General features: G+C 26.9%; 2 protein-coding genes across 3 annotated transcripts; one reads left to right on the forward strand and one right to left on the reverse strand.

The window, feature by feature from the left end:
* Positions 1-4,523: 4,523 nt before the first annotated feature.
* On the forward strand, positions 4,524-10,796 carry LOC101490678 (butanoate--CoA ligase AAE1-like). The gene is made up of 2 exons (XM_004512188.4): positions 4,524-4,806; positions 9,051-10,796. Exons 1-2 carry the CDS (start codon positions 4,600-4,602, stop codon positions 10,485-10,487), a joined length of 1,644 nt encoding a protein of 547 aa, XP_004512245.1. The 5' UTR covers positions 4,524-4,599; the 3' UTR covers positions 10,488-10,796.
* Positions 10,797-10,904: 108 nt separating this feature from the next.
* Positions 10,905-14,572, reverse strand: LOC101491000 (isocitrate dehydrogenase [NAD] regulatory subunit 1, mitochondrial). Of its 2 annotated transcripts, XR_003474578.2 has the most exons (5): positions 13,885-14,572; positions 12,659-12,898; positions 12,362-12,440; positions 11,884-12,029; positions 11,371-11,507 (listed from the first exon to the last, which is right to left on the reverse strand). XR_003474578.2 is itself a non-coding variant. In XM_004512189.3 (4 exons), exons 1-4 carry the CDS (start codon positions 14,395-14,397, stop codon positions 11,233-11,235), a joined length of 1,107 nt encoding a protein of 368 aa, XP_004512246.1. In that variant the 5' UTR covers positions 14,398-14,572; the 3' UTR covers positions 10,905-11,232. The 2 variants fall into 2 exon arrangements, 1 of the variants encoding a protein (XP_004512246.1); XM_004512189.3 differs by lacking the exon at positions 11,884-12,029 and having other exon boundaries at positions 10,905-11,507.
* Between the last annotated feature and the right edge of the window lie 6,501 nt (positions 14,573-21,073).

Below are 21,073 nucleotides of genomic sequence, written 5' to 3' on the forward strand. Positions count from 1 at the left end.
TATATATATATATATATATATTATTACTAAATATGATGTTGCACGAGAGGTTTTGTTTGAGAGGTAATAATCTGAGTTTGTTTGGGACCATTTGTTTGAGAGATAATAATGGGTGCGTTTGTTTTAATAAAAAATTTATTCTTTTAAACCAAAAATCATTTTTTAGGGTTTAAAGGGTGTTTGTTTCATATTTTTTTTTAAATTATTTTGTTAGAAAATTTATTTTTAATGTTAATAAGGCTTTTAAATAGGCTTACAGGCCAGGCCGTAGGCCAGACTCAGGCCGAAAAAAAAGCCTATCATAGGTTGTAGGCCAGGCTTAGGCCTAAAAAATTCATCGTAGGCCAGACTCAGGCCTTTCAAAGCCTGGCCTGGCCTGGCCTATTCCCACCCCTACCTGTCAGGCCTAATAGGTTTTTTTTATAAGCCTAAGTCTGACCTATTTAAATAAATAGGCTTTAAAAATAGTCTGAGCCTAAACTTTTTATTAAATAGGTCAGGTCAGGCTAGATCATAAGTAGGTCAGGCCATAAGCCCCTGACGGACGGCTAAACCTATTCCCATCCATAATTTTGAGTGTTATTTTGTTGTTCAAGCTACATCTGCATGAGGTATGGTGACCCTTACTTGTTGGAATGGTTTAGAATTTGTAATCATAGTTAGGTGACAAATCACCATGTTATCATATTATTTTTGTCTTTATTGTTTTTTATACATTGTCTCATAAATAATATTTTGTGTGTAAATGAAAGTGATTTCATATTTCTATATATTTTTAAGAAGCTAACAACACTCGATTTAAAGAAAACTTACTATTCAAATGGATTTGGACCTCATGGATTTTTTTTATGCTATGTGTAATAGAAAATCTATTTAGGTTCCATAAACTAAGGTGGTAAAACATATAATCACCTTGTGGCTGAATCACAATCTCTCATAGATTTAGATGTCTTAATTAAGTTATTCTTGTATGATTTGTCAACATAACTTCTATCATTCTTCAAGATGTAGTTAGGTGTTGCTCTTCCCTTAAAAACAATTTTTTAACATTTCTATAGAGGGGAGATTGAGGGTTCTAGATAAATCAAATGAGTTAAGTAGAATGTTAGTGGAAGTAGGGAGGAGAGGTTAATTAAAAATAATCAATATTTAATTACTTGGTAAGTGGTTTTTAAGATTGAGAAAAAAAGAAAAGAATAACTTATGGTCTAACGACTCCTTCAATAGTAAAATTATTAACGATGAATTAATTTTTGGGAATATTTGTTACTCTCCCTTGAAAAATCAATATTTAAATATATGATTTTGACAAATTTTCTAAAATAGTAAAAACTCAATTCTAAAAAATTTATCACTAGGCCTATTAAAAAATTGTTATTGATTAATTTGTATTTGCCATTGAAACTTACAAATATAACTAGGGAAAAAAATAATAAATAAATATAGAATGAAGGAGAAAGAAAAACTGACCTTAAATTCTCCAAAAGAACATGTGCGTGGGATTGACAAGACAAAGTGAGTTAAACAACCTTTGTTCAATTTTCAAAAAACAACTTGAAGTTGAATAAATTTTAAAGCTATAAGTATAAGAAAATAAGAAGTAGAAACAAAAAATTAGGACAGCTTAATTATTATTTTTTAAATATTTAGCGATATTTAAGTTATTTCATATTACTAGCAATTGCGAGCACAATGAGTTTAATATTTTACTTGTGTCATTCATAAGCACATAAAGAAAAAAATAACCTAATGTAATTGTTAAGGTATACAAGTTTAAGTTTTTTCATGGGCATTGTAGATTTTTTTTTTTGTCTTCCTCAATTACTAGCATCACTTCTTAAAACTCCAAGCTTCGACTTTTTAAAAGACACAAAAATCATAATAAATTAAATTAAACGAGTAAATAATTATTATTTTAAAAATTCAAAAATACTATTACTAATTAAAAAGTAACACAATTACAATTAGTACAACAATTAAATATTTGTCAAGAACACACATGCACCCAATGAGGCATGGACAGCGCACAACTTTGCCAATCTAAAATATTGGATAAGCGAATCACTATATTGTATTGAAAAAATTAGTATATATGTCTTGGTCAAATGAAAAAAAAAAAACGTTTTTGTATTGAAGAAGAATTATTTGTAGGACCAAATTAGTAAAAAAAAACTATAAATGAAAGATCTAAGAAATTAAGTATTTATTAATTATTAATATTAAAATATTATAAATGTGTAATACGTAACTGTGTAACCTATTTAAACACTTTAGTGAGAATAACATCATTATAGATATTCTAATACATCATAAATATCACATCGTAATAAAAAAAATACTAAATAACACGTGTGGTCCTTTAATTTAACTTAATGTTTTAGTTCTTTATATTTTTTTATTTTTTTCGATTTGGTCCATTTTTTTAATTTTAAGTGACAATTTGATATTTTATATTTTAAAATGTCAATAATATTTTCTTTTGTTTACAAAATTTCATTAAAACTTTCATACAAAATCCATAAAGTTAATTATATTTTTTAATATAATATAAATTTCATCAAATTTGTAACTCAAATTTTCAAATAAACTCATATTTTCATTCTTTATTTGACGTAGTTAGAGATGAAAATATGAATTGATTTAAAGATTTAAACTATGAATTTGATAAAATTTGCATTATATTGAATATAATAATTAATTTTATAGATTTTATTTAAATTTTTTAATGAATTTTTTGAATTAAAATTAAAATAGAAAACAAATTAGAAAAAAAAGATAAAAAAATTACGGCTATTTAACCATAAAAAAAATCAAACTAACTATTTCATATTTACAATATTTTTAACTTGTTTTTTTTTAGTACAATTTTGAGGTAAGCTAGACTATATAAATATATATATATATAGAGTACGTAAGCAAGCTAATGATTTCGATGAATGGATGAAACATTGAACCGTTCATTACGATATTGCTGATGAATGTTCCATTAATCACTACACCTGCGTCATTACTCATTAATCAGCACTACGCCTCCGACACGTTAGATTTAATTTAAACGTTTTTGCTTTGTTTTTTTGTCAAAAGGACAAACATATATAGAATACATTAATTCAAATTCTTGCTAAATGACTCTGACTTGGATTTCACCATTCATAATATATTGTAAGAGTTTAATTTATCTAACTAACGGCATAAACAATTTTTGTTCTATATTAATTAATTAATTAATCCAATCCTCTTACAAATATAATGAAATATATCAAGGTCAACTAATTTTCTTAGAGAGACAGACATAAAAAGATTTAAGTGTTTTTGAATCCGAAAGTCTTATTTTATTTTAATTTTAGATACGGAGAATATCTTATCATTCTATATTTTCCATATAAAAAAATATAATGAAAAATGGTGAGTTAAGTAAGATCAGATGTATAATTTATTTATATGCAGTGATGTGCAATCGAATATTAATATATTTAAATATATTTGTCTATTTATTTATCATAGATCATAAAAAAATAATTTTAATATTCAATAATTACGAGTAAAAATATTTTATTTTCCTACTATTTGAGTGAAATATCTAAATCATTAGTTACCGAATAAAATTAGTAAGATATTTAAATAAAAATATTCAACGTTTAAAAAAGATTTTGTATTTATCTTTTTTCTATTAAATTTTTTTTTTAAATTAATAAAAAATAACTATTTTATTTTTGGCATAAAATCATTTTTAAACAAAATATTTTTTTAAGAAAACTTTACACAAAACATAACCAAAAATATATCAAAAATGGTTTTTTAAAATTTTAAATAAACGAACTTTGTGCTGTGACCAATTAACCACACATGTTACATATTTTCTTCTAATTCCAACTTCAGCTATGACCACACCTGTTACCAATTAAATAAACGAACAGTGTGACCAATTAACCACACCTGTTACATATATTCTTCTATTCCAACTTCCAAGTTTGAAGTGATAAACAAGTTACACTTAAAAAAAATGATAGAAATTACAAAATTTTGTGAAACTATATAATTTATTCAAACAAAACTGAAAATAAATAATCTAGAAGAATAATAAAATTGAAAGATATAAATGCTACACAAAAACTCGATTTTATTGTACATGATATATAGATCTAACTTTATATAATATTTTAAAAATTGAACCGATTTGACCCATTCATAACACTAGATCAATGGGTCAATAGTAGAATTGAATGGTCACTTATAAATATCTGTAATCTAATCTCTACTAAAAAATAATTATAAATTCTCATGGCATAAAAATTTCACAAATATAAAATTTAATAAAAATTCATACTATTGCCTATATCCCTATTCCAACCAAAAAATTATTACTTTTTTAATTAATAAAATATACAATTTTTTCAATTATATCAGTATCATTTCCGGCGGTTAAACCAATCAAACTAAATATATGTTATGTCCATGGTCCAACTTGTTTGACCATTCAGTTCAATTTTTAAAACATAAATCTCTTCATATATAAATTCTTATATACATACTCCAAGTATGTTATCTTGCCAAAACTAAGCAAAAAGTTATATATATAGAACCATTGAGGACGTTACAATGAGAAAAGACATGGTTGATCAACGCTCTAAAGGCTACATGCCTTTGTCACCGATTAGTTTCCTAGAAAGAGCAGCCACCATGTTTGGTGACAAGGTTTCCATCATCTACAATGATCATGTTAGATTTTCATGGAGACAAACCTATGAAAGATGCCTCAATCTTGCTTCTGCTTTGGTCAACTTAGGAATTTCTCATGGTGATATTGTAAGTTCATTTTATCTTCCAACCATCTTATGATATTAATTCGTATCATTTCCTTAATTTACATTGCATTTTGACAATACTTAATTTTCATTTTATATAATATTGAATTATGGATTTCTTTTGTTTATAGTTTCATTCCAATTTCAATTTATATCAACTCATGTAATTTAAATAATTTTTTATGGTTAAAAAGTTTTAAACATTTTCACGAAACACATGAAGGAGTTTAACAAGGATATTCTGAGTCCAAACCCAAAAAACTAATGTCACAACTAATTTTTTAATATTTACCTATAAAAAATAGTTTTGAAAATTTCAAATCAAAATATTCTTTCTTAATTAAAGTTGTTCTTTATATGAAGATATTTTAAATAAGTAAATTTTTATAAAGAAATTAAATAACAATAATTTTACACTATCAAAAAAGCTATAACATCTAATCATAATCATATATGACTTTTAAAATAATTATGACTAAAGTCAATTATTTTTAATGATATGATGATTATAATTTCATGCTGACACAAAAAATTACATTATCAATGCATGTTAGTTGAATTCTATAATAAACTTTGACTTTTTTTCTTTTTCATTTTTTTTTATTGAACCTAGCTAGCGATTAAATACACACACCCTATGGTGAAAAGAAGTATAATTAATTGAAACTCGTATCTCAACATAACAAAATATTCATAAAATTATTCTATGAGATGCATTTACGAGACTCATAATTTAACTCGTGAATCACAAAAAAAAAAAAAAAAACTACTAAAATATTTTAATTTTAAGGCAAATTAGATTACCTAAATCATAAGCCACAAAACTGACTTTAATATGTCATTATTCCCGGACTTTCACAACTTAATTAATTTAGAAGATTATACGGAGCAATTAACTTGAGTGTTACAAGGGCTACAACATCAAGTATTCATGCCTAAAATAATAGGTTAAAACCTTATCAAATTTAATTTGTAAAATAACAATTATGTAAATACATTCATGTCTTGTCTTAGATTTTAATGCTATATCTCAAAATTGTATAAATTTCACAATTGTATGAATTAATTATAGTACAAAAATTTATCTTCTAAAAAAACATACTCCATCTTTGTAAAAAAAACAAAAACACTCAATCAGACCATTTATATCACAATTTATTTTCTATACAAGAGTAAGTAAAGGTACGAGTACATGAAAATTGTTTTTATATAACATCATGACATCTAAATTGAACTAAAAAATATGAGATTTAAATTGTTTGGTTAACATAAAAACATTAGAATTGACAATCTCCACCAAATTATTCTTTATGCTCTCTCCATTAACTATCTAATCTCGTCAATTTTTTATCGTCTCTTTTACTTTTTTTTCTTTAATTTTTCTATAAATATGTGAGAAGGATAAAGAGATGAAAAAAGTATAGATAATAATATGGTGGACAGAATCTAAGTCCACAAAACATCACAATAAAAATTTTAAAAAATCTTTATATTAATTACAACAAGAAATAAAGTCAAATATACAAATATACAAATAATAGACTCAGTACCAAAATAATATGCTTTTTGGTACTCACCATTTGATCTAAGACGTTTGTGGTATGAGAGCCTATCTTAGTTAAATATTATATAATAAATTATACATCATTATATTTTATTGGATAAATAATATTTTATTATTATTATTATTATTATTATTATTATTATTATTATATATTATTATATAAGTAAGTCATAAATATCATCTCTAATAAAATAATGGAACAAAATAGTAACTACCTTACATATATACGAGTATTAGTACCTATGTTTGATATTTCACCATATTACAATTAAAGTAATATTATTAGAATAGAAAATGTGACAAAATATAATACCGTGAAGTCATATTTATTTGTTATAAAATATTAAAATATTATATTTATATCTCGGTCAAATCTTATATTCTAATAACATTGCCGTTACTATCCTTCAGAGATGAAGCCATTTTAACGAATATAATGGGTTTTTTTTTTAACTGAAAAATATGAGATGTTTCTTTGGAAGGAATTGGAGGCACATGATTATTACTTTTCACAATATGAAATATTTTGTTTTTTAAGTTAATTTTTTTCAAACGATTTGAAATTAATCTAATATATAATCGCGTATTAATAGAAAATCGAATATTGTACCTATTAAACAATATTCATATACTCTTATTCATTCAAATACAATTTGAAAATGACTAAATCGCTGTCTTTATTCTATGACTGAGTTGGCAACGCTGACATTTTTTTCCATACCAAAATTTACACCAATCAAACACGTTATTATTATTATTAATAAAAATGGAAAGTCCTTTTTCTTTATGACAAAAAAATAAAATGGAAAGTCATAGGTCTTTGAAAAACTCTATTTTAACTTTCAAGCCATTTGAATGTGGCAAATCCATATAGAATATTTATGATTATTTTTACTTTCCTCTTGTCAGCATCATTTATGTATATTCTTTATGATTCTAAAACATGATTTTATCTTTGTTTATAATCAAAATCCTTAGAAAAACATATAATTGATCGATTTATAAAAATATATTTCGATTATTATTTTTATTTACAAAAATGGCCGAATCAAATAAGAAAAACATGAATTTTAGTATTATTGGAGTTGCAAAGCTCAACTGGACAACTAATCTAATCATATGTCTTATATGAATTAATTATATTCTGTCATATAGTTTTGAAGATTGCTCATCGATCCATATTTTTGTTTATATAATGTTAAATACACCGTTGAAAGTGTGTCATAATTTTGTATTTCAAATCAATTTTCACTTTTGAAAGTTAAGTTTAAATAAAATATCGAAAAACGAGATATCTACATTTGTCAATAATCTCATTCACTTTTGAGTCTATTTTTATAATTCGGTCTATGCTAAAACAATGGATCAAATAGTTTTTTTAATGTCATCGGAGTTGCAGAGCTCAAATGGACAATTTATTCTGGTGTCTTATTTGAGCTAATTAAATTTTGTCAAATAGTTTTGATGATTGTCCATTCATCCCTATTTTTGTTTAAATAGTGTTAAATATATTGTTGAAAGTGTGCTCCAAATTTTGTATTTCAAATCAATTTTCACTTTTGAAAGTTAAATTCCGATAAAATATCGAGAAACAAAACATTTACATTTGTCAATAATCTCATTTACTTTTAAATCTATTTTCATAATTTGGTCCATGCTAAAACAATGGGTCAACTTACCATCCATTGAGTTAGGTCAAATTTGACAGCTCCATAAGTACATATCTATGCATTGACCAAAAAACAAATATCTATCTAGATAGTATTTTATTCTTTTACAAATGTCAACTCTTATAATGTGCTTGGTTCCTATAAGAAATTGAGAAGAGAGAAAAAGGTACAAATAAGTGTAAGAAGAGAGAAATAGATGAAAAATAGGTGAGAAATAGAATAGTTTTAATATATTATCTAGTTGAAGAGAAAATGAAAAGAAATAGAAGAGAGAAGTGTACTTAAATTTAAAAGAACAAAACTATCTTTATACTAAAAATCAATATAATTTTATTTAAATAGAGTTTAATTTTTATTTTAATTATTATTTGATTAATTAATTAAATTAATTTTTATTACTTTAGTAATTAATTATTAAATTTAAACAAATTAATTTTATTTAAATATTGATGTAGTTATTATTTTACTTAAATTTATAATACTTAAAATAATCATCCCACGTAAAGCTAAAACAAAAGAACAAAAAATGACTAAAATAAAAGGACAAAAAAGGAAAACAATATAATAGTAATATTCTCTCGTCTTTCTTCGCTGTCCAGAAGATATAAAAAATGACGTGGATCCCATTCTCTCCTCTTCCAATCAGAAGAAATACACATTGTGTCTAATCACATCCTTAGAGTATGTTTTTATTTCACGTAATTTAATTATACATCTTAAAGTTTTAACTCGAATTTATGCATAACTATTTGAGTATGTTTCTGTTGTTTTTGATAATTAATTAACATTATCATTCATATTATGTAAGTGTCATTTTAGTAAATAGATCTTGTTATAAAATAAATGTCGTTTATCTTTTCAATATAACATTAATTTATTTATTTTAATTATCCCTTAAATTAATATTGTACACGTCACTTTCAAATTATTATAATATTTCACTGTACATATGCAAAATCTGTTTTTTTGTTTTATTGTGCTAACATGTATATATATTTTACTAATACATAGGTAGCAACTTTAGCACCAAATGTTCCAGCACAGTATGAGCTTCATTTTAGTGTACCTATGGCAGGTGCTATTATTTCTGCACTCAACACCAAACTAGATGCAACAACATTAGCACTTATATTGGAACAATTAGAAGCTTGCAAAGTCATATTTGTTGACTATGAATTTATTGACTCTGCTTTCAAAGCATCAAATATAATCTCTCAAAAAAAATGCAAGCCACCCCTTATTGTCCTAATGCCAAATTATGACCAATTAGTGAAAGATATTCCTCAAGGTACCTTATTCTACAATGAGCTTCTAGCAAAGGGAGAATCAAATTTTAAAACTTTAATGCCTAGTAATGAATGTGATCCTATATCAGTGAATTATACATCAGGCTCCACAGGAATTCCTAAAGGAGCTGTTTATAGTCATAGAAGTGTCTATCTTAATTCACTTGCAACGATTACTCGTTTCAACGTGAATCCTTTGCCGGTTTTTCTATGGACAGTGGACATGTTTAGATGCACTGGATGGTGTTTCATTTGGGCAATATCTGTTCTTGGTGGCACCAACATTTGTCTTAGAAATTTCACAGCAAAAGATATTTTTGATGCAATTCATGTTCATAAGGCAACTCATTTGTGTGGTGCACCTACCCTTTTGGAAATCATTGCAAATTATGACATTATTCATAGGCCTCTTCCTCACAAGGTGAGTATCACAGTTGCTGGTGTATTGCCACCATTCAAAATTCTCAACAAGGTGGCAGAGCTTGGATTTGATGTAAACATTGGATATGGTATGACAGAAGTTTTAGGTCCAGTCATTGTAAGAAAGTGGAAACAAAATTTAGATGATGATATTACAAAGCTAAATTATTATGTTGAGAAAGGGCTAATAGACTTTATGATGGTAGAGGTTGATGTGAAAGATCCAAATACAATGAAGAGTGTTCCTTATGATGGGAGAACCATAGGTGAAATTATGTTTAAAGGGAATACTTTGATGTTAGGGTATCTTAAGAGTTCACAAATGATTGAAGAAGCTTTTAAGGGTGGATGGTATAGGACTAGGGACCTAGGTGTCAGGCTACCTAATGGTTCTTTTAGTTTGAAAGATAGGGAAAAAGACGCTATTTATTCAAAGGGTGAGGTTGTGAGTTCACTAGAGGTAGAAGCAGTGTTGTTGAATCATCCAATGGTTTTGAAAGCAGCTGTTGTGGGGAGATATGATGATGAGTCTTTGGTGGAGTCACCTTGTGCAATTGTGGAATTGAAGGATGGATGTAGTGCTACTGTTGAAGATATCATCAAGTTTTGTGAAGATCAATTGAATCCTGACATGGTTCCTAGGAGTGTGATCTTTGGGGATTTGCCTCTTAATTCAACTGGGAAGGTGCAAAAATTTCTTATTAAAGAAAAGATAAAAAGCAATGAGTCATGGAGGGTGTGACTCAATTTAATTAGGGTGTGGTTTTATGATTTTAAATAAAACAAGGAGAAGTGAAATTTGTAAGGGGCCAAACAAGCTTGTATTAAGCTTATTTGTTGTTTTATTCTTGACACTTGAAGTCATTACTTCCTAAAGACATGCAGTATATGAATTGTGAGTTGTGTTGAAAGTTACAAATATCTTTCTTTTGTTTTTTTGGAAAAGTTTGGGAGTGCAAAAATTGCCTGATTCTAATGCAAGGAGACATGGTTACATATTCTAATGTCATAAATACTACATTATTGAGACAATAAACTTGAAGCTTTTAATGATTTTCATATCTTATAAATGATGTATGAAATCAGGGGTCGAAACCAACATAACAACACAAATTGTGAAGATAGATTGTGATTGATAAATTTCTATCGTGCAAGTGTCTTGAATTTTATAACTTTCTACTATAGAATTCATTTGACTTATAGTTCACTACAAGGGTCCAATGCATTACACATGATGTTAACCCAATAATTTTATTTTCAAAACGTTAAGAACTAATAGCCCATATAAAATTACAACATCCAAAAAAGTGGGGCACAGAGAACAGCTCTCATCAATCTTTGTATCACATCATATTATGTGTTGGATAAGCATTATTCAGGATAAAAAATTGGCAATCTCACCTTTAAAGAGTGCAAAACTTTCTCGAAAATTAGCAGAAAATTTCCAATGCTAACTTCATTTGGGAGACAAGCAAGGGAATATATAATTAATGTAATGCATCTATCACGGCATCAACAACCTCTTGGGTGGTGCTTGTACCTCCAAGGTCCTTTGTCCGGTATCTTCCCTCTAAAATGACTCTTTTGACAGCAGTTTCCAATCGGTCAGCGAATGCAGGAAACTGAAGATGTCTAAGCATCATTGCCGATGAAAGGAGGAGTGCCACGGGGTTGGCTTTCTTTTGTTGCACTACTTTGTCGTTACCAACATTTCCGGCTGAAGCTCCTTGTTCAAATACAGCGTAGTCAGCCCCAACATTACCTGCAAATGCATTGCATCCATAATTTTAGATATTCAAGCTTAAGGATAAAGTAGCTTTACACAATAATCACTTCTATCTAAACATCATTCCAGAAACTCCACCCCAAGGTCCAACACAAAGGACCAACAGCCCTATCTGATATTTTCATTAAAACCTTCATCCAACCGACAGCACTGCCGCCACCAGAGATCCAACCCATCTTCGCTTACTAGATTTGACTCATTTAAAGTTAACTCTCATTCTAGAGGGTGCAATAACATCGCAACCATTGATGAAAAAATCAGTTGTTGTTGATATTCCAATACATTCGATGTTTACTATACACTGCATATGATATTGAAGATTGATTTTTCATTATTGGTTGAGATATCTTACTTTATCATCTAAAGTGAGTTCTGAGTTGTTCACTTTTAGAAAAGTAAAATGTCAATTTATTGACTTCACTGCTCTTACTTATGTTGCCACTACCATTTGACAACTCCATTACCCCACAATGGCTGCTGTTGCCTCCATTCTGCAACCTGTTGAGGGAGATGAATGAATTTCCAGTTTGATTTCTATGCCACCTTCATATTTTTCTTTTCAGTGAATACAATCTCTAATTTAATCAATCGTTGCTATTTTTTGGTAGAAAAATTTCAGCTAATGAAAAATTTTCCTGGAATAATTGTCGGAAAGAAGTAAAAGAACTAGACAAATACACTGTAAATCTAGACTCAAGTTCTGAGCAGTCATCATACATCTCACAACAACAATGACAATATGGAAGCAAGATACTATTTGATAAGAAAAAGGGTGCAACATAATCAAATGTGAGCTGTAGAGTTTCAAAACATTAGTAATAGTTTTATACCTCCTGGCATGACACCAGTGCCTCCAGCAATGCCTGCCGCTGTATTTGCAACAAGATTTCCATAAAGATTGGGAGTTACCTGCAAGTGGAAATAGTGTTCATCAAGCTCGAAACTCCTCTTATAATTACTAGAGCAACTACAAAGAGAGCATTTAAGGCAACCAAAGTTTTTTAGACAGACAAAAAAGAGGCTGATTTTCTTGCAAAAATACAAGTATTTTACAGTGGGAAAGACATCGATTTTATTTGAAAAAAATAAACAATTGGGATTCAGGGTCAAGTTGTAACTACACATACCATGACATCAAATTGTTCAGGCTTTGAAACAAGCTGCATGCAACAGTTATCTACAATAATTTCATTATACTTGATTCCAGGATACTTTGTAGCAACCTCTCGACAAGATTCCAAGAATAAACCATCTGCAAGTTTCATGATGTTTGCTTTGTGCACAGCAGTCACCTTCTTTCTGTTATTTAGATAAGCATACTCGAAAGCATATTTAGCAATGCGCTCCGAACAGAACTTTGTTATTACCTAGCAAAATTATAGAATTAGGTGCTAACAGAAATCCATAAATCACAATGCCGAGGTGCTAACATCATAAGATATAACATTTAAAGATTACACGAAAAATCTCTAGAGGGAATGTTTGGCAGTTTCGGTACATGACATTCAAATACTATCGGTGAATGCAATATAAGATTATCATCTAAGAAGCTAAGGTTCACCAGTTTCTAAGGACTTAGAAACATAAGTAAATCAGCCCGTCTAATTACCAAATAGCATTCTCTATCGCCGAGTTTGACAGCCAGAAGTGCTAAACTTTCAACCCGAATTCTTTCAAAACTTCAACCCTCCTAATAAATTTATAGATAAGAAGTTCACAACCAATTTTCAATGCAAATCGTGTCTAAAAGTTCGTCACATCCTAAGTTATTACCATGCATAAAGTAAAAGTAAATCATCAAGAATTTTCACCACAAACTACAAGCAAATTATACACCACTGCTTTCCATTTCATCTTAAAGGCTACGAAATCCAAGTTTTATTCTTGGGAGTTGAATGGATCAAATATTTCAATACCTACAAACCGGTCACTAGTAGTACTCACTACTCAATTCAGCAATGCAGCCTAGCAACAAAACAATTCAAATTTCAAACCTAGCCAATGCGCAAGTACTCAAAACATAAACTCTACAAATTCTCACAAATACAACCAAACGATCACTTAATTGTCACGATTATGATTATTCTGATTATATCTTTTTTTATTTGAATACAAAATCCATGATAAACAATCATTTTAGTCCTTAGACATGTGACTGTAACTCCCAAATGCATCAAAATTAGTTTAATACTCTAATATGTCCATAGTCAACTGAGTCAATTTGGTAATTGAAATTGAAAATTACCAACAGAACAATACAAAATAGAATATTCTTGTAATTTCAAAACATTCAGAGACTATAATAACATAACGACAATGTCTCGCACATTTAAGTATCAAAATGGTGAAATACCTTGAGGCTTTCAACAACGCCGGGAACAACCTCATGTTCAAGGCCAGAATACTCTCCCTCAGTATTCTCCCTAATAACAACAATATCAACATTATCATGCCTTGTAGGCAAACCAGGGAGGTTAAAGCAGTTAACAAGTGAAGCATAGAGATCAAGTTCCTTCCTCAATTGCACGTTAAGGGAACTAACACCACCGCCCATAGGAGTAGCAAGTCCTCCCTTCAAACAAACCTTATTCTTCTTTATTGATTCCAGCACTTCTGATGGCACCGCCTTCATGTCACCGTGGACTTCGTATTTCTCGAAGTAAATAGGAGCGTGCATCGCTTCCATTACTTGTTCGACTGCGCCGGTTACTAGTGGTCCAATTCCGTCGCCGGGGATGAGAGTTACGCTTCGTGGTGTTCCGTCTCCGGGACGAGGCATGTAGGTTACGTGGCGGGTTGGGTTGAGGTGGTGGCGTGAGGCGAAGAGCTGTTTGAGAAGGTGTGGTGCGGATCGTCTCGTCGCCATTGGTGGCGGCGGATGGTGGTGGTGTTAGGGTTTTAGAAGATTTAGAGTGTTTGGTGATTATGATTTTTGATAGTAGCTTTAACTATAGAAGATTCGAATTAATGTTCGATCAGCCATGGAAAGCTTCAAAGGAAAGGGTTCTTGGCAAAAATAACGGTGTAATTTTGTTTATATTAAATTAAACAAAATAGCACACGCTTTATTTCATACGTCTTTTATTTTATTTTAATTTTAAATAATAATTTAATTTTTTATGTTTTAAAATATTAATAATATTAATTTTTATATCAAAATTATCAAAAAATTTAAATAAAATTCATAAAATTAATTATTGTCTTTCTTATATTGTAAATTTTCTCAAATACATAACTCAAATATTCAAATAAACTCATATTTTCATCTTCAACAACATCAAATTTATAAAATAAAGAATGAAATTATAAGTCTATTTAAAGATTTAAGTTACACATTTGATGAAATTTGTATTATATTGAAGAGGATAATTAATTTTATGAGTTTTATTTGAAAATTTTGATACATATTTTTGAATTTTTATAAAAAAATAGATAACATCGATGACATTTTAAAAACATAAAAGATCAAATTGTCACTTAAAATTAAAATAAATGACCAAATCGACTGGAAAAAAAAATATAAATGACTAAAATATTAACTGAAATTAAATAAAAGACCGCGTGTGCTATTTAACCTAAATTAAAATAAAGACTTACATAAGTTATTTGTTACTCAAATATTTTATATTTATAATTTTAGTTTATGTTTTTAAGTTATTTTATGTGTATCATTCAAAAATTTAATAATTTTTTATAAGTAATTTTAGGTGGATCATTTCCACAAACATTTAGAATTTTTTTTAATAAAAGATAAATTAAATATTAATTTTTAAGTACTAAGAATCTAAATATTTATATTTATTTCATTCCCTGTTAAAAAAGTATAATATCTTAAATATAACTATAAAAAATTATTTAAAAATCTAAATAATACACATGAATCAATTTAAAAGTAAATATTGAAAATGTAAATGTAAAATATTTGATAAACTATAGTTTAATAAAAAAAATTAGAGTGACTAAATATGAAAAATTATATATTGATAAGAATAAAAAATGAGGATGAAAGAGAAAGAAATTAAATTAGAGATATAAAATTGTAAAAAAACATACAACAAAAGATAAAAATCCCACATTTTTACCAAAAACTACTCTTATTGGCTTCGATGTAATCACCGTACCATTGTGAGTTTACCAAATTTTTAACAGCTCATCAAACATAGTACTTAGTTTATGAAAGTAAAAAATTAGGTGGAGTTACAAAGAAACATTTTGCACACACTCTTCTTTTAACTTCCAAGTCACATTGTTTTAGTAATTGTCTGCTTTGAAGATTTGTGCTTTTAAGGCTTTACGATTTTGTCTATTATAAAAGGTATCTCAGATAGAATAATATGATTATTATTTATAAATTACTCTTAACATGGATTCTTAAATAATAAAATACTTATTTAGTGTGTAAGTGCATTAGACCTCAATAAATGCAAATGGATTAAAGACCAACCAGTCTTCGTACGTGCTTTAAACTCTCCTACTCACAAATGACGAGTTTTATGCAAAAATTCTTACAATTTTATCATTAATAAAAATATGTCATAATATATATAATAGTGTAAGGGTATTTATAAACAATGTTTAGTCTCAATTGCTAAACAATGTAAAAAAAAAAATTATATGCCCAAACACTCTTATTATATATCATTGGAAGTAATCCAACTAGCATGAGCCCAACACATACAAGTCCTTGTTTAGTAAAGAGATTTGATATTTGATTTTACATGTTATTTGTTAACTACCTATGTGTCCATCAATAATAGTTGTCATTGAAATACAAAGAGTTAATGATATTCAATTACAAAAACAATTTAATCTAATGATTGTTCGAAATTAATTTCAATTTCAGGAGGCTTTTGGCTGAGTATTTCGTAGCAAATTCTTTTTCTTCTTTTTTCTGATGCTTAATTCTTTAAATTTTAAATTTTTATTTGTTAAATTATTTATTTTGTCTGTCAAAATAAACTTAGTATATGTCTTATCATTCTTATTATGTGATTAAGATATTTTATGAAATTTTAGCTCTTTAATTTTATCTTTTTGTGATTGTATATTTTTTTCAAAAATAATTATAGATATTAGTTGAATGAATGTTGGTCGTTTGAGTGAAGAATGTGAATATGGATATAAAGTTGAAGTTTTTATAATTTGCTTTTAAAAAAGTTTTTGGAAGTAAAGAAATATTTTATTGTCCTTGTGTTGTTTGTTTGAATGAAAATACATTATATTTTAAGAAAATATGAAGTCATCTTATTTGTTATGGGGTTGACATGGATGATACCAAATGTATATACATGATGATTTGTTAAACATGTCAAATGCATTTGAAAGAGTGGAAGTTATTGCAGATACTAACGATCAACTAGAGATCATGATCTGTTATATTGGACAAAAGTCATTTAATTGGGTACATGCATAAATAATTTGTGCAAAATAAGTTGCAACAGGATAAAAAAAAGTCTTATATAGTACCTTATCTCAATAAGTAAGTAAATTTTAATTATAATTTATTCATTATAATTTGAGAGAATTGTACTTAACACATTTAAATTTTTACCCAATATAGTCGTAAATGACAATTGTTCATTATTTGTCATAGAAATAATATTGTGTTTATATGTTCATTGGGATATAAACTAGATAAAAATATTATTTACATTGTCTATTTGTAACTGTTTAATTTATTTACCTCATACATACATGTACATGGACTTTTTAATACGTTTTATAATACAAGTTTAGTGAATGTTTTATTTTTGTATAAGCTTTGGGTGGATATAATAAGTTTCAAACATTAAGAAAGAACAAGCCCGCATGAAATATTCACACGATAAGTTGTTTAGATTATAATCTATCTATCTAATATTCACTCACTATAAATTTACATGACATTCGATTTATGCCAAAAACAACCTAAAGGTTACGATATGACTATTATATTATGATACATATGTTGTTGAATATTGTATCTAATGGTGTTGTTGATTAATGAATATAAATATGTGATAGAAATGATAAACATTGAAATATCAAATAAATACTATAAACTCACGCATACAACTGTGAGGTTTTAAGCTGACAAAACGTTCGATTTAACAACATTGACATTTGTCATTTGAGTTAAGACTTATAAATTATAATATCATATTTACTTATAATATGTTTTGATAGATTGTTTGGTACAAGAGAAATAAAGAAGAAATAGAAGCGAAAAAATGATTTAACCTCATTTTATCCGAATATATTTTGTTTTTAAAATGAATTTTGAAAACTAAAAACAAATAAGTGAGAACCGTCCTCTCAAAAAGTATTTTATTAACAAATTTTCTTTTATTTTCGCACTATTTCTATGTCAGTTTTTTTTTTACTAAAAGAAAATATTCATCGATCCAAATTATATAATAATACATCAATGCAATAAAAATTCAAAGTCGCTAAAAACAAAAATGATTAATTTACGAACAAACACACAAAAATCATTGATTGGAATGTGTAAACGATCAAATCTACTATGTAAATATGAGCTAAAACGAACACATTGTCAAAATGAAAGGAAAAAAAACATCGCACAAAAATGGGCAAATCAAAATATGTCGCACTTAGATGACGAAATCATAAAAAAAATAAAATGTATTTGTGTAGAAACCACTTATTTAAATATAATGAAGGAAAAAATAATTTGAATGGACTATTCTAGACAAAAAAAAATGGCCTTGATCTACCCCTCTATGTAAGAAGAAGAGAACTTATGAGTATTATTTAGAAGAAACGACTTTTATATCCTTTTTTTTATAAATAAAATATTATTAAAGTGTGTATAAGAAATACTTCAACTCTAATTAGATCGTAAAAAGTAGCTCAGATATAAGATCATAATAGAAGACATCCATCCATACCTTCTATAAAAGGTTGAAGAACTCTCATCAAATCAAATGCTCACGTATCATATCAATTTTTATTTTAGTAGCAAAATTTATTTTATTTTTATATTAGTTACAAATGCCACAAAAACGTTTTTTCCCCTCTTAAATCAAACAGTGACGCACCATGTTTATCTATCACATTATAAACATGCAAAAAGTATAACGAAGTATATATAGATATAAACTTAGTAGTATAATGCGTATGAAGTTGTGTATTCATTTGGTGAACTTTTATTCTAGCACCTATAGTATCTAGTATCTATTTGATTATTGTTGCTGATAATAGTTTTATAATCATGTTCGCCGCATCAGAAAAGGCTTTGGCTTTATTGGAGAATGTCTCTGGTCACGTATGAGACCACATACAACTTAATTAAGTCACATTCATCTTTCCTTTAATCATCAAAGCGCAATAAGAGACAAAGACATCAAAACAAACCCAAAAGCAACCACTTCATAGTTCAGTTCACACACTCTTCAGATATTATTATATTGCCAAATTAAAGTGTCACTCACATGCTTTAAGACAAAGACAAATTCACGGTGTTTAATTGTTTTGAATTGTCTCAACTTTAACATTTTGCGTCTTTGTTAACTTGAATTTCGCAAGTTTCCCGTACAAAATTTAGGACCGCATGTTATCGGTTTAATACAAACTATGCATAGGATGGACAAATTTTAATTATCCATGTTTTTTTTAACTATCTAAGTTTTCTCTTAATTTAGGTTTTATTATTGATGATGTGACAATTTAAATAATGTATAAAAAAATTTACATGATGACGTAAAGAACTATGATATTATGAAATTTTATTTTAATTTTATATATTTTTTAAATTACTTTTATTTGCTTTGAAATTACCTGAAATAAATCCAAATTTTTGTTTAAATAAATTTTATCTACTTTAAACATGTTTCCAATTTTGTTTATGGTTAAAATCCCATTTTCTAAAAAATAAAAAAATGTTATACTGGTTTGATTTTTGATTTTTAAAAATAATAATATAATATTAAGTAATTTAAATTTCACATCGGTGTAACTTTTTACATAATTTAATATGCTTTTTTATACATCACTTAAATATTATCAAATAATCAATATTGAAACTCAAATTAAACGAGAATAAAATATTAATATTTTAAAAATAAAGACCAAAATTTAATAAATAAAAAAAATAAATTTGCATATTTTATTAAAATGGAGAAAACAAAACTGCATTTTAACTCTTGCTTTGTTTCTTTTTTCAATATGAAAGAGACACAAAACGACATTAATCACAATCTGTAATAGTTCACCGTATAAACCTTTTGCGCCTTTAGTTTTTTTTGTTACATTTAGGTATTTAGTGGACAAAAAATACACATATTGTAGAGTTAATTTATGAAAAATTAACATATCAATTTTCATTATTTAATAAATCAATCTTTATCATCAAATTAGTTCATGAAAAGCCAATCAAATTATAACATTTTAAAATCGGTAAAATTGATTGAAATAATTATATACTAAAGATTCTTCTCAAATAATCAAAGACAAAAAAATATCTTCTATTCTATCACAATTGACAAGCCAAATAGAGTAAAAGCTTAGCAATGCCGTCAACAAAACATTTATTCACATTCATAATTAACCGTAGACATTAAATTCAATTTCTCAACAATCACTCTAATTATTTTAATAAATAAAATTAATTCTTCAGTTCACTTTTAAAATAAGAGAGTAATAATTAATTGACTACATTTATAGAATAAAAATAATTTATAAACTATTTATTATATTTTTACAATTTACAAATCAAATAAAAGTTACAATAATAATTAAGGACAAAACTGAATTGATTTTATGAAAAGGTCAAAATAAAAAATTTACTCTATTAGTATTCATAACTCACATAAAATATAAAAGGAACAACATAAAAGGTTTTGATTTGATTGACCGTGATAATAGGAAAAAGAGCCAAGACGCATTCTGAACCGTTCAATATGCCACTTTTTCTGTTTTGTTCCGAAACTGCATTTTTGTCATAAACATTCTTACTCAACTTTATGAGTATTGTTAGTTACTCCTTTCAAAATAAAATATAGATAATTATAATAATTAAAAAATTAGTATATTTGAATTAAATTTGTAATTAAATATATTAATATTCTTTTTTTTATATTTTATTTTAATGGAGACGTGTGAGTATTTTAATTTTTTAAAAAAATTAAGAATTTTAAATAAAACAATTACTTAATTTAAAAGACAAATATTTAAATTTTCAATGTATTAATGCACAATTTTCAATAAAAACTTATTATTTTAGTCTTTAAATGATATGTTTAGAGTATTCATTAGCATTTGGTTACCTTTATTACTCAATTTGTTTTTAACTATAAATACTTATTTGATAAAATTTTTATTCTTAAATATAATTTCATCCGTCAAATTATTAGATGTATTTATCGTTTTTCAAAAGAAACCCTAATTAATACAATTAAACATATTAGAATATAAAAAGTCAAAATCAACTATATAAATGTATATTAAGAGACATTTATGTACGTCTATACATAAAATGAACACACTAATTATATTATCAATTTTCTTAATAAAAATAAAATATACAATATATACTTATATTT

The sequence above is a fragment of the Cicer arietinum genome, chromosome 8 (genome assembly GCF_000331145.2).
Source record: "Cicer arietinum cultivar CDC Frontier isolate Library 1 chromosome 8, Cicar.CDCFrontier_v2.0, whole genome shotgun sequence".
In the NCBI taxonomy this organism is placed as follows: Eukaryota; Viridiplantae; Streptophyta; class Magnoliopsida; order Fabales; family Fabaceae; genus Cicer; species Cicer arietinum.